We start from the raw sequence: 13,448 nt of genomic DNA, 5'->3' as shown, positions 1-13,448 counted from the left end.
ACAGAGTTTAGTGAGTGACCACAAATAGATATTATATATGCTTTCATAAAATAAAAGATTCAAAAATGGCACCTGGACTTGAACCACTACTGATGATACACCATTCCCTTGCATACAATGGGAGCAGTGCATCCTTTGTGTTTCTACCAAGGAGGAATGTGCAGACATCCCTTATTCCTTTAGGTAGGCTGTCCTATAAACAGCTGAAGGAAAATGTTGTTGGTGTGTAGTTAACATTTAGTATTAGCAATCTGTGTATTAATTAAGATTGAGTGTACCAAGAAATTATTCAAAGTGCTAAACCCTTACTCAGATTAGTTATGCTTGTAACCACTGACTAGAATTTAAGAAAGAAAGAAGAAAATGGCTACCCAACACCAACAGTTATTGCTCAGTGGAAAAGGACATCAAGGACACTTGCAAGTAAAAGAATTGGATCAATATTAACGCGATTTTCATTTCATGCTTCCCCAACCCCAGTAAGCTGACAATATACTCTGATTATGTGGACTGCCTGAGAGTAACACAGGTTATTAGAGCAGGAGGTGGAAATGGGAGGCACTTTTTATATTGACAGGCCTGCTAATAGAGTATACTGATTTTCAAAGACATGTAATACATTTTCACAATTTGGTTCTGACAGCAAAAACAGAATTTCATTTATTCCTAATTCAAAATATTCATATGTAAGCAATATTTTTTAGAGCAGACCAGCAAAGGGGATAATCATAAACAGCATTTTTAAGCAGAAAAATGGAGTTAAAAAGGTACAAGAAAATGTTACTGCAGTTAAGTGGATTTAAATATAACTAGGAAATGTTAATATACTAATCTAACAGTCAATTCAGAAAACTGTATTCTATGCTTTTCAGAAGAATATTTATCACACCAACTCTTTATGTATTTTAGTATTGATGTCCCTCAATAGAACTTTGACTAGCCATGAAGTTAAGGTGATGTATAATTATTTAGATTAGGATTTTGTTGTATTACAAACCATGTGACACATTTTACCTGAGGAAAAACATTGCTCAGGGCTTTGTGTCCTCACCTCCATCTGATTTCATTGCAGAGTCTGATCCTCCTGGCAAAATGCTTAGAAGAATAGTAATGGGAGATGGGTGTATCAAAATAGAATACTTGTGGGCCATTTCCCCCTCCTTTAAGCATTTTTTCCCTTAGAAGAAAAGAGAGGAATGGGTTGGGGAGGGAACTTGGAAAGGAAAGAAGCCTGCTAAATCTTGTACCCAGAGGAGCAGAATGTAAGTCTGAAATCCTAGCAAATCTTGAAAAGGAATAGACATGAAGTAGATGACATGAAAGAAAACTGAAGGGTGGGGCACTTTCTAGAGCAACATGGGAAATTTACTTTAAGCATCTCAGACTACAGGGAAAGGAGTAGAAGGTGCTTTGAATGCGCAGGGAACTGGCTCAGTGAGAGGGCAGAAATGGTAACTAGCTCCTTCCTCCTTATTACTAAAACAAGGCACAGCTAGGGTGCTGATGATGTGCAGGCTATTTTATCAGCACTCTATAAAACAAAGTGCAGGACATGTAACTCAGTGGTAGATGCTACTTTACTTGGTTGGTGCCCTAGGATCAAGCCAAGTAGACAAAAAATAAGTAGATAATAAATAATGAATAAATAGAAATAAAGCCAGTATAGCTAATAAATAAGAAAACTTTGAAAAACAAAACTACATTATGTTTTCAGAAGTGACACAATATATAAAGCTCACAAATTACTCTAAGGTGGCCTGTACTACAACATCCTCATAGGTAACATGCTGTGAGAGTCACCAAGTATTATCAGGTAAACTCCACAAGAGGGAACTTTCTACAGGGCCAAGTGCACACAAGGGGTGGTGCTTTGGGTGAGCTAACCCACCATATCATTAGGTCACCTCATTTCTGTTGGCTGTCCTTTCCCAAACATAAATCCTTCAATAGCTCCCTTTCTATTGAAAGCTTCGTTTTCATGCTTTCACCCCATAACATGAGCCTCTGGTTCCTCCATGTGGTACTGGTCTCCATTTTGGGGTAAATTAATCTGTGTGGTATTGACATTTTTACACATGCCCTCTCTATTCAATGATTTGGAAGAATTCAGTTCATGTTTTCAACTGCCACACAGAGACATTACTGTCACAGTGCTCACAGGACTGTTAGTACACTACAAATACAATTATCTATTATACTGTGTACATGTATTACCCATGCAGTTGTGTGTAGATGCTATCAGAAATTGGTCTAAAATTAGCAAACCAATGAAAAAAATGTTTCTCCTTGCCACTTGGCATAAGTCCACTAGCCTAACTTTACCCCAGCTTTCTCTCTAGCATCTTAGGATGTTTGAAGTAGAAGAAAGCATAAACAACTCAGTTCAGATCATAAAAATGCTGTACTTGTAGATATGTCTTTAGAAAATTCACCCTTTGATTCAGTTCCCCAAACTGATCAAATATGTGGTTAAATGTGGTACATGGACCTCATCAAATAAGTAAAATATAGCTGTTTTTGTAGAGCACCCAGTTCTTTTTTTGGGGGGGGGTGTTTCGAGACAGGGTTTCTATGTGTAGTGTTGGAGCCAATCCTGGCACTTGCTCTGTAAACCAGGATGACCTTGAACTCACAGAGATCCACCTACCTCTGCCTCCTGAGTGCTCAGATTAAAGGTGTGCACCACCAATGCCTGGCTGAGCACCCAGTTCTAAAAAACAAAACATGGGTGCTCTAATGGGATACATAGAGAAATCTGATTTTGGTTAGTAAGTGGTTTTTACAGTCAGAAAATATGAAATATCTAAAATAAATTGCTTTATTTTATGAATTTTTAACATATATTAAATTATTATTTATTTATAATCTAAAATAAAAGTAATTTTGTATCCAGAGATACAGACTGACCCCAAAAGGCCATCAGTTTCTTTCCTAATGAGTTATATCCCTTATCTTAAATACAAATACTTTATGTATTTCTGTCATTAAAATAAACATGGAGTCCATCAAGTGAAGGCCTTAAACTTCCCAATCTCAGTAAATTCTAGCCTAGTGAATTCTAGGCTAGGCTATCCTGTTGTGTTCTACTCACTTCCTTCCCCATGTTGGGGACTTCCTGTTACCTGGTAAATGCAGAATATTCTCTTCAGGTAATTTATACATTAGCTACTGTGATACCTTTTCTGGTCAGCCAGTCTCCTGTGCTCCTCCAGTTTAGAAATGCTCAGTTCCCAAATCCAGTGTCTAGAACATGTGTGGTACACAGAAACTCAATAAGTGCCTTCCAATCGGCACAGTTAAACTTCTGAATCTGCTTAAATCCTATGTGTTTGAATCTTCAGAAGAACATGTAGCTTGTTGGACTAGTTTTTGATATGAGAAATGCCATGTATGTGTAAATGAGTGCGATAAGCATATTTGTAGCCTTTATGACCCCATTTTAGGAGATCTATTTAAGTCATTTTACTAGCTCATAAAACCATAGGGTGAAGACAAGGGTAGGAGACTAAGCTTATGAGGTGATATCAAGAAGAGCTGGCAGACAACTGCCTGCAGGTCTTTCCTTCTCTTAAAACAACTGCATCATTAATTTTTCAGGAGTTACTGGAACCTAATTCAAACCATTAATTTTTATTCCAAATGCAGAGACCTAATTTATAGTGCACCAACTAAGGCAGAAGTTTACTCATTTTTTTGCATAGTAAGGACATGTGTTCTCAAATGCTGTAATAATTGCAAACTCTTGGAAGAATGAAGACAGACAATTTCACATTTTTTTTTCTTTTCTGAATGGCTGCATTGCTGCCCAACATTGTTCCCACTCTCAGTCCCTTCCTATTTTCGATGACTGCATGTAACATATTACAGTAGCCATGAATGCAGCAGCAGACTAATTTAATTCCAGCTCATTACAGGGCTGCTTTTTGTGCATCAAGGTCATAACTTTATGGCTTCACAAGCTTAGATAAATCAGGTATTAAGCAGACAGATCTCTGAGGAACCTAAAAATGTTCTCATTTGCAGTTCTCAGCATATCTTATTATTTATTGCCAAAGAAATGACTGATTAACTTTGTCATCTTTGCTCTGTGTTTTTTTTTCTCCCTCAGGCTGAGGCAGCCTGCCCTCATCAGCAGTGCCAGATCAGACCTATTTAAGATGATGTCTTTGATCACAGACACGAAGCACTTGCGATCTTAGGCTTTGATGAAATGTAGCTCCACTGTAATTTTATGGAAGGGAAACAGAAGCCCAAATGATGACTGACACTCAACAAAGAGAACCACATTTACTAAGAGTTTTCCCTATTTTTTTGTCAGCCAGTTATCTTTACATACTAGAATATACCAGAATTTGAAGAGTCTAAGTTTTATTTTAATATGTAACACTCGAAGCCCACTATTTCAATTAATTACCTATTAGCTAATTTGCCCAAAGAATAAACCATGCAGATGAGAAGAGGAGTTTGAAAACATCTTTTTAAAGTAATTCCACTGCTATGGTTTGTAAAATTCCTGATAATCAAATTTCCACTTGAAAGAGATTTTACCACTAAAAACCACCTAAATAACACATTCAATCCATGCAAAATTAGCACATTAAACATCAGGAAAAAATTATATGCCTCTAGGTTTTTATTAATCACATTCCAACACCAGAGACTGGGACTATGTCAAATCATACTGAATCTTTTGCACACGACAACCTCATAAATTATTCAACTCATTAGTGTTACTAAAAAGCAGGAAAAATTCCATCTCTGAAAAGGCTATTTTCCAACTGAAAAAGGTCAACTAGAAGTTTTAATAATAAAATCATGGAGCAAACTTTCAAAATCATGATGACATAAAACTATCATCCTGTTTTTCTTAAAATTATATCCAACTCTGACTGTTTACTCATTTAAAGAAAGAATTAACATTTTTTATTTGAGACTCTAAGAAAACTTAAAATAATGCCATGAATCTAACTCTATTGTAATCTAAACTGTGCAGCTGGATTTATGGTATCAAGAAAAATTAAGCAATCCAAGGCATTTCTACTAAACCTGAAGTCCATTGCCCCTCCTTCACTTCTGTTTTCCTGATGGAGGCTCCTAGTCTCCAAACTCACAATCTACACTAAACAGATGACTCATCTTGGGCTTTTGCAGACCAGACATGTTTTATCCACTAAGGAAAGGCTACCTGTTTAAGAAATTGAAAGAGGTTCTCTCAGTTTACAAGTGATTCCAGTTTATCAGTGATTCCAGTTCTTTTACCCACACTAGAAGTTACCAGTAGAAAGTATTATTTGGTTCCTCATTTATGTTTCTATAACATGGATAAATGAAAAATTGTTTTCACCAAAATCCACAGTAGAGATTGTGCATATTCAAAACGTAATGGCAAGTCAGGATTTAAAATATTTAATCATGGGGGAGGTAGAAATGATGCAATTATTTGACAAGAAAGAAGGAAAACATTGAATTTCAATTTGTCCTAGATGGTCTTTAGGAATTTGCAGCTTTGTCCTGTGAAGGTACCCTAACCTGTCTATCCAATATCACAGGTCTACAAGGTTGGTCTGCACCTGCCAGACTTTGTATACATAAACACACTATATTCAGACAATGGGTTGGATTTTTATAAGGTTTGGTTTTTCCGTTTTGGCTTTATATAGATGTTCTGAATATAAAACTTATCTTTAAAAACAGAATCTGCTTTCAATTAAGTCTCCAAGCATCTATTTTTTTATTGAAGGAAGTGCTTTATAATCATTACTGGCAGTTACTTCCTCTTTCTTCTGAAGTACTTCATGTGCAGTTTAGGGGGACAAGCAGGGCTAGAAGAAGTAGGGGACCCTGGTTATTTGCAATCTTCCCGTTATTTGTTTGCAGATATCCTTCCCTGGAATATTTCCCATTTTCCTGTTCCCTGCTCCTTTTCTGACTACCAACCCTCTCTACAGTTCCTGAGGTCCACAGATAATGAGTACTGATGTACCCTGTAAGTGTTCAGGGAGGGAGAGCTGTGGCATGTTATCTTTGGTTTTCCACACCATGACCTGAATCCGGGAGAGTAACCATCATGTGACTCTACCAGAGGAACTGTAAGGGTGTTTTAAATATATGTGGCTTAGATATGATGTTTGTTCCTAATACTTGTCAAATAAAAACACTCTTCTTTCTCTTCATTAAGGAACCTAAAACAAGAGGTACAAATGATCCTGAATGCTGTTCATCATCATCTAGCATGTAAAATTAATGAAAATAACATATTGAAAATTCCCATGTAATACACATTAGATTTGCTAGCATGGCTCATTTATTTCAAGATGTAAATACTATTTATTTTAGTCCAGGTTTATTAACAACAGTTTCTATGGGACTAAAATATGAACCTCCGTCAAAGGGATTTTTAAGGCAAAAAAAAAAAAACAAACAGAAAGAGAACCATTTTATTTTTTAGCAGAAATAAAATGAGTATTTTCATAAGAAAGCCCCATTTGAAGTAACTTGTAGAGAATGGATGGCAGCCCCTACAGAACTGAAGCTTTTATAATTATCACCGATGACCCCTAGCCTAACCTCTCTAACAAATTATTTGCAGATAATTCTACTTTCTGATGAGATAAATTCATGCTGAATTGATGAAGAGATTTGAGTTAGTAAATAAAGCGCACACATTTAATCCCAGAATTCCAGAGGCAGAGGCAGGTGGAATTCTGTAAATTCCAGACCAGGATCATCTTCATAGTGAGTTCCAGGCCAGTTCCAAGTACTGTGAAGTGTATAATTCCTAAGTAGATAGTATTTCTGTGAATCATGAATGTAACAACTCACTTTAAGTTGGCTGTAAATCCTTAGAGTGTTAAAATCCTTAGATGGGCTTTAGAGTTGATTTGAGAATTCCTTGTAGTAAGGACTCCTATTACTTATTGAAACTTTTTAAATAATTACTTTTACTGTATAATTACTTTGCAATTTTTCTTAAGGTAGTAGCTGCATTGAAATCCTTAGGTACATTGTTTATTTGGTAATGATTTGTATATTTTTACACTAACAATTTAAGAATAAAAATAAGAATTAAGAATAAGAATTTCATGGCATGATACAAACTATACCATGATGCAAAACTATTTACCATATGTAGTAAACTTTAAAATAGATAGATCACTTAATACTTTCAAATAAGGGAAAATAAATATAGCAAGCAACTCTAGGATTAAAAGTAGACAACACAAACTACATGGACAGTGCTCATTATTATTACCACATAACCAATCAGACTTAAACTTATTAGAGAATTCAAAAATGAGTAAATTGGGGCAATGAGATGGCTCAGTGAGTAAAGGTGCTTGCCATTAATTCTGATGAACCTGAATTTAATCCCTAGGACACACACACTGAAAAGAGAGAAATGACTCTCTTTGACTTCCTCATGAACTATGACATGTAAACATATGTGCCTGTACTTGTGCATACATGAACATGAGCACATGCATGCACACAATAAATGTAACAGATTTTAAAATAGGCAGATAAAATATAGTTAAGGAAACCTCTCATTAGAGAATAGTCTAAAGTAGCATTTTTATTAAACTATAGTAATATTCTTACCAAACATTTTTTAAAAAGACAATTGGGTGCAGCTTTCTTGCTATGTGATGGTTGATAGCACTGTGAATGTATGACTATCATACTCAAATTTCACTGGCAGTCCATTGGAAGCCTGGGAGCTGAACTGGCTGAACAGAACAAGACCATCTGTCTATTTATGTATCATGTGTGTGGTATAGGTAAATGCATGTGTTTTCATGTATGCATGTGGTTATGTTGTCACATGTGTGTATGTACATGTGGATGCCACTCATGTCTTTTTTAATCACTTTCAATTGTTTGTGTATTTATGAATGTATCTGTGGATACCATAGATGCTTTCTTTGATTACTTTCCACCTTGTTTTGTAAAACTGAGTCCCTCAAAAACTGGAGTTTATTGAGTGCTTGGACTGGCTGGCCAGTGAGCTTCAGGGATCTGCCTGTCTCTGGCTCTGCAATGCTGGGGTTACAGATGTACACTTTTTTGTGTCCTACTTTTAAGTGGATGCTGGGATTCTGAACTCAGAAAGACTTTTACTATCTCCCTAGACTGATAATTTTCTGAGTTAAAAAAAATAGGGTGGGACTATTATGTAAATAGGTTACTAACAGAACATTTCATATATATATATATATATATATATATATATATATATGTAAATAGAGATCATCATGTGTACCTATGTATGTATGGGTACACACACACACACACACACACACACACACACACACAGATGCATAAAAACACATATCTTGCAGCAGGGCCCATGCAGTACTCATAGTGGAAAAATATATAAAATACATACTCACACCTGAGTACAGGATTCCAACACATGTTTACATGACTTGTGACCATTAAAGTTTGAAAGACACAGAAAAATCCATTTTACTACAGTTTTAGGCTATCTGAGGGGGTGTTAGGTTATGACCAGATGTGGAGATTTTAATCTTTTACAGTAAGATGAAGTCTCTTAAATAAATCTAAGATAAATTGACCGGATTCAGTTCAGTTTAGCCCATAACACTGAAAAAAAAAATGCTTACTACCAGGAACCCCTCACCTCAGGAGTGATTCTACATTTGAGGTTGTGTCACTCACCATACTCTATTGCAGATTTGAGCAATGCTTCAGCATGCGTTGAGCCAAAGGCATTTCGAACAAATCTTCTCCTTCGACGAAGATCATCCTCCCAGTAATCCAGACGCCAGAAATCATGCAATTGACTAGATGTGGAAATAAATGACATTAATACTATTAACAAAAAATCAAAACTAGAAATTCACTTGTTTGCTAAAATTTTATTTCATTGGTATCTCTGGGAAATTAAGACAACTGTGTTTGCATGAGTATTACTATCACAATCAGAGAGAAGTTAAATAGTTGCATTCTCACACTTTATTCTCTTACATTGTAAACACTTGGTTGTTTTTCTTTTTTTAGTATTCTTTTCTCTACCAAAACACTGATCATGGGGAATTTAGTAGCAAATGCAACATCAAACCGCAAGCATTAATGGCAGTTTTCTTTCTTTTACAGTTTATAACAAGCTTGTAAATCACATACTAGACTATACTACAAATAGTCTGCAATTTAATGTCTGTGGCTCAGTAGACTAAATTAAGAAGAATAAAATATTGCCCATGTGGATCTGGTAGAGAAATGATTAAAATGATGTGTTGAAATATTCATTGAAGTAAATCCCTGCTGCCCATAGCAACCTGAGAAAAGTGCAATTTTATCCATTATTAATAATACAAAATTAGAGTTGCAAAAATTTCCAGTATGTGGTAATTGTCTTGGTAAATTATTATTCTAATGCTGAGAGTCCTGAGATGATTTTACAGCTTTCAGCTAATATAAACCATTAACAACTATGGTTATCACTGGATAACATTGTCTTCTACATGCTGAACCATTATTAAAACTCACAGTGCATTTGAGGAACTACTTGAAACATGCACATAACATGTTCAATGCAGCATTTTGTTATGGAACTTAGTTTTCAATTTAACTTCAACAAACATTGGTGGTAAATACCTCGGCTTAAAAAGTTAGATTTTCTGTTTACACATGTACTAATATAACAAAAAAGATGATACTGTTATGAGCATCACTATTCAAATAAATAAGCAGAAAGCTTTCATAGATTTTATTCACTTTCTATTTTAATGTCTCACTGCAGGAGAACATGGCAGGGCATGTTTTTGTTTTGCTCATTACTGCATCTCTAGCACCAAGTTTGGAATGAGTATACTTTTAACAAAAAGTCAACAGACTAATTTCTTTACTTCCAAACACCTATAGCCTGGGGCTAGAGAGATGGCTCAGGGGTTTAGAGCGCTTGCTGTCTGTAACTCTAGTTTCAGACTGTTTAATCTTAGTCACTGTTCTATTGCTGTGAAGAGACACCATGAACAAGACAACTCTTATAAAATAAAACAATGAAAGCTTGCCTACAGTTTCAGAGGTTTAGTTCATTATCATCATAGTGGGGAACATGGCAGCATGCAAGTAGGGCTGGAGCAGCAGCTGAGAGCTACATCATGATCCATAGGCAGAGAGAAAAGACAGCAAGCAGCTCTGTACCCAGAATGGGATTTTGAAACCTCAAATCCCACTCCAACATTTCTTCCTTCTCAAATAGTGCCACTTCCCAATGACTAAGCATTCAAATACATGAGCCTATAAGGGTCATTCTTACTCAAACCACCATATTCCACTTCCTGGACCCTGTAACCAGATGTTGGACATTTAGCGATAAAAGTTATTCAAGAGATCAGACAAAAGGTCAGAGTCAGAACAAGCAGAAACTTTACTGAAAACACAGGAGGCCCACGAGCACCTGACCTTCTACTTCCACACATTACCACCTAGTAATCATTGATATCAAGAATTCTGTGTATGACTCTGGGGGCAGAGGCAGAGGCAGAGGCAGAGACAGAGGCAAAGGCCAGCCTGGTCAAAAGAGTGAGTTCTAGGACAGTCATGGCTCCATAGTGAAAAATCTGTCTAGAAACACACAATTCCAAGAAAAATTCCATGTATGCAATCTAATCCTGCCCAGATCAAACAAAAACAGATTGACAATTAAAACTTATCTTCCCATGAAGAGGCACAAAGTATATAATGTAGTTTTATGAAACCCACGACTTCATACAGTGAATATATGCCAAGTTAAAATTAAAAACTGGAGCTGTGTCTGTCTGTTTGCCTGCCTTCTTTCCTTTCTTCCTTCCTTCCTTCCTTCCTTCCTTCCTTCCTTCCTTCCTTCCTTCCTTCCTTTCTTCCTTCCTTCCTTAGTACTAAGAATTACAATGATGGCTTTGCATTTGCTGGGCAAGTGCTCTACCACTGAGTTATATACCAAGCCCTGAACCATATACTTCAGTATGGTGTGATACTAATTTGAGTATCTGAATTATATAATTTAAATGGGTAGTTTATATAGTATATACATTATATTATATAAAGCTATGATTAAGATAAAGGTATCATTGTCTCCTTTTGGATTGTATTTCTCCCACCTTCTTTTCTTCTTTTTACTTTAAAAAAATGAGACATCATCTTGTTATTTAGCTCAAGCTTGCCTTGACCTTGGAGCAATGCCCCTGCCTCAGTGTGTCAAATGCTGGAAGACAGAAGTTGGTCATGATGCCTAACTCTATATACATGTTGAAGAAAAGCATGCAGATGTGACTTTTTGGCCAGTTACTTGTGAGGAGCAGCAAGTCACTTTAAGAGGAGAGTTCCAGAGACAGTGGATAAGGCATAGGACACCATGTCTCTTTCCATTCAAAAACCATCTAGTATGTAAAACGCTAGAGTTCTGGGAGCACTGCCATTCTGAGGGCCTGTGCTAGACATGGGTGTGAGTGAGAAATAAGATGTTCTTGAGCTGAATCCCTGAGATGTTGGGTGGTTTGTCATAACCCAAGAGATACATTGATAGGATGGTATTTATGACAGGACGATGGGCATGGATCTAATCATTCCACATATACTAGTTTATTTAGTCCTCTTAAAGTCCAAATGAGAAAAGTGACACTATTTTCTTTTTGTTTTGTTTTCTTGTTTTTCGAGACAGTGTTTCTCTGTGTAACAGCTCTGGCTGTCCTGGAATTCACTTTGTAGACCAGGTTGGCCTTGAACTCCCAGAGATCTGTCTGCCTCTGCCTCCTGAGTGCTGGGATTAAAGGCATGCACGAACACAAACCCTTAAAAGACAAATAAATAGAGGTCAGGAGGGGTTGTTCTCAAGAGCAAGCAACCACTTAGTGGCAGAGCAAGTGTGTATTCTCTGGTACTCGGTTTTCTTAGCTACACTTGATGTAAAGGCAATTAAGAAAATGAATTCTCTTGAGGATAGGACACAGAAGACAGTTATTTCCTGCCTCCTTTCTAGTGGAGCCAACTACCCTGGATGAACACTGGTAATTATGGGAGAGACGGTGAACTTTAAAAACCCAAGTCAATGCCATATAGCAATTTAAGGAGGGATACAGTTATTTTTCCTTAAAACTTGTATTAGCATAAGTTAGTGTCTTTCATATGTCTGTCTTATACTTTGGTCATACTCGCCCAACAAGATAGATCTTATTTCTACTATCAATGTGAAGGGGAGACATGTCTATTTGATAAGGAGAGGGAAAATCTTTATTTTTCCCTTAAAATGATTAGTTATATCAAAGGTTTCAAGGACTTAAATTTGGAACTATGCAAAAGAAAGGCCCTTTGCTAGACTCTGGGTGTTGATATGTTTGATTTTTAATTTGCTTTTGATTTCCTTTTTGTTTTCCTCAGAGAAGGCTGACTTTTTGAGGGAAAAACATTTATCTACCTCTTTTTGCCTCTTTGGTTTACCACCACATCATTTAATTTTGTTTTTCTAGTAGCATAAAGAATAAAGTGATTTCATAGTCTTCAAGGCTTTTTCAATGTGAAAATGCAAGATGAGAAAATCTGTCCTCAAGAAACTGGAGTTAGGTTCTGGTTAGTGTTTATATAGGACAGAAGCAACCCTTTTAAATGAGATGTCCAGGAAATTGAGTTTCACTCTAAAAAAGAAACATTTAAACCTATAATTCCTCTTTAAACTTATAAGAAATCAGGCACTAGGGAAATGTCCAGAGATCTACAAGGTTGACATTTACTAACAACCTAAGCAACAGTGGAAAGGCTATCATAAATGCCCCCCCCAATAATGTGATCAATGACTAACTTATATGCCATCCTAGAGCCTTCATCCAGCAGCTGATGGAAATAGAGGCAGATACCCACAGCTAAACACTGAACTGAACTGGAATCCAGTTGCAGAGGAGGAGGAGTGATGAGCAAAAGGGTCAAGACCAGTCTGGTGAAACCCACAGAAACAGCTGACCTGAACCAGGGGAAGCTCTTGGTCCCCAGACTGATAGCTTGGAAACCAGCATGGGACTGATCCAAACCCCATGAACATGGGTGTCAGTGAGGAGGCCTTGGAAATCTATGGGGCCTCTTGTAGCAGATCAGTACTTAAACCTAGCATAGGAATGGACTTTGGGAGTCCTTTCCACATAGAGGGATACTCCCTCATCCTAGACACATGGGGGAGGGGCTAGGCCCTACCTCAAAGGGTATGACAGACTCTGAAGATCCCCTATGGAAGGCCTCACCCTCCCTGGGGAGCAGAAATGGTATGGGATAGGTAGGGTGTTATTGGAGGGCAGGGGAGGTGGGGAGGGACAGGGAACTGGGATTGACATGTAAAACAATCTTGTTCCTAATTTAAATAAAAAAATTAGCAGGGCATTGATGGCACACGCCTTTAATCCCAGCACTCAGAAGGCAAAGGCAGGCGGATCTCTGTGACTTCGTGGCCAGCCTGGTCT

At 37.0% G+C, this 13,448-nt stretch overlaps 1 protein-coding gene across 10 annotated transcripts in view; it reads right to left on the bottom strand.

The window, feature by feature from the left end:
- The window catches only part of Nbea (neurobeachin), a 525,226-nt gene that overhangs the window by 195,554 nt on the left and 316,224 nt on the right, over positions 1 to 13,448 (bottom strand). For all 10 annotated transcript variants that reach the window (XM_035451902.1, XM_035451904.1, XM_035451906.1 and 7 more), the window contains one exon: positions 8,680 to 8,804. In XM_035451902.1, the coding sequence (XP_035307793.1) occupies positions 8,680 to 8,804 (125 nt within the window). The remainder of the gene's footprint in view (positions 1 to 8,679; positions 8,805 to 13,448) is intronic.

This window comes from Cricetulus griseus (assembly GCF_003668045.3).
Source record: "Cricetulus griseus strain 17A/GY chromosome 1 unlocalized genomic scaffold, alternate assembly CriGri-PICRH-1.0 chr1_0, whole genome shotgun sequence".
NCBI classification, from domain to species: Eukaryota; Metazoa; Chordata; class Mammalia; order Rodentia; family Cricetidae; genus Cricetulus; species Cricetulus griseus.
The sequence above is the reverse complement of the archived record's forward strand: the minus strand, read 5'-3'. Positions and strand labels throughout refer to the sequence as shown.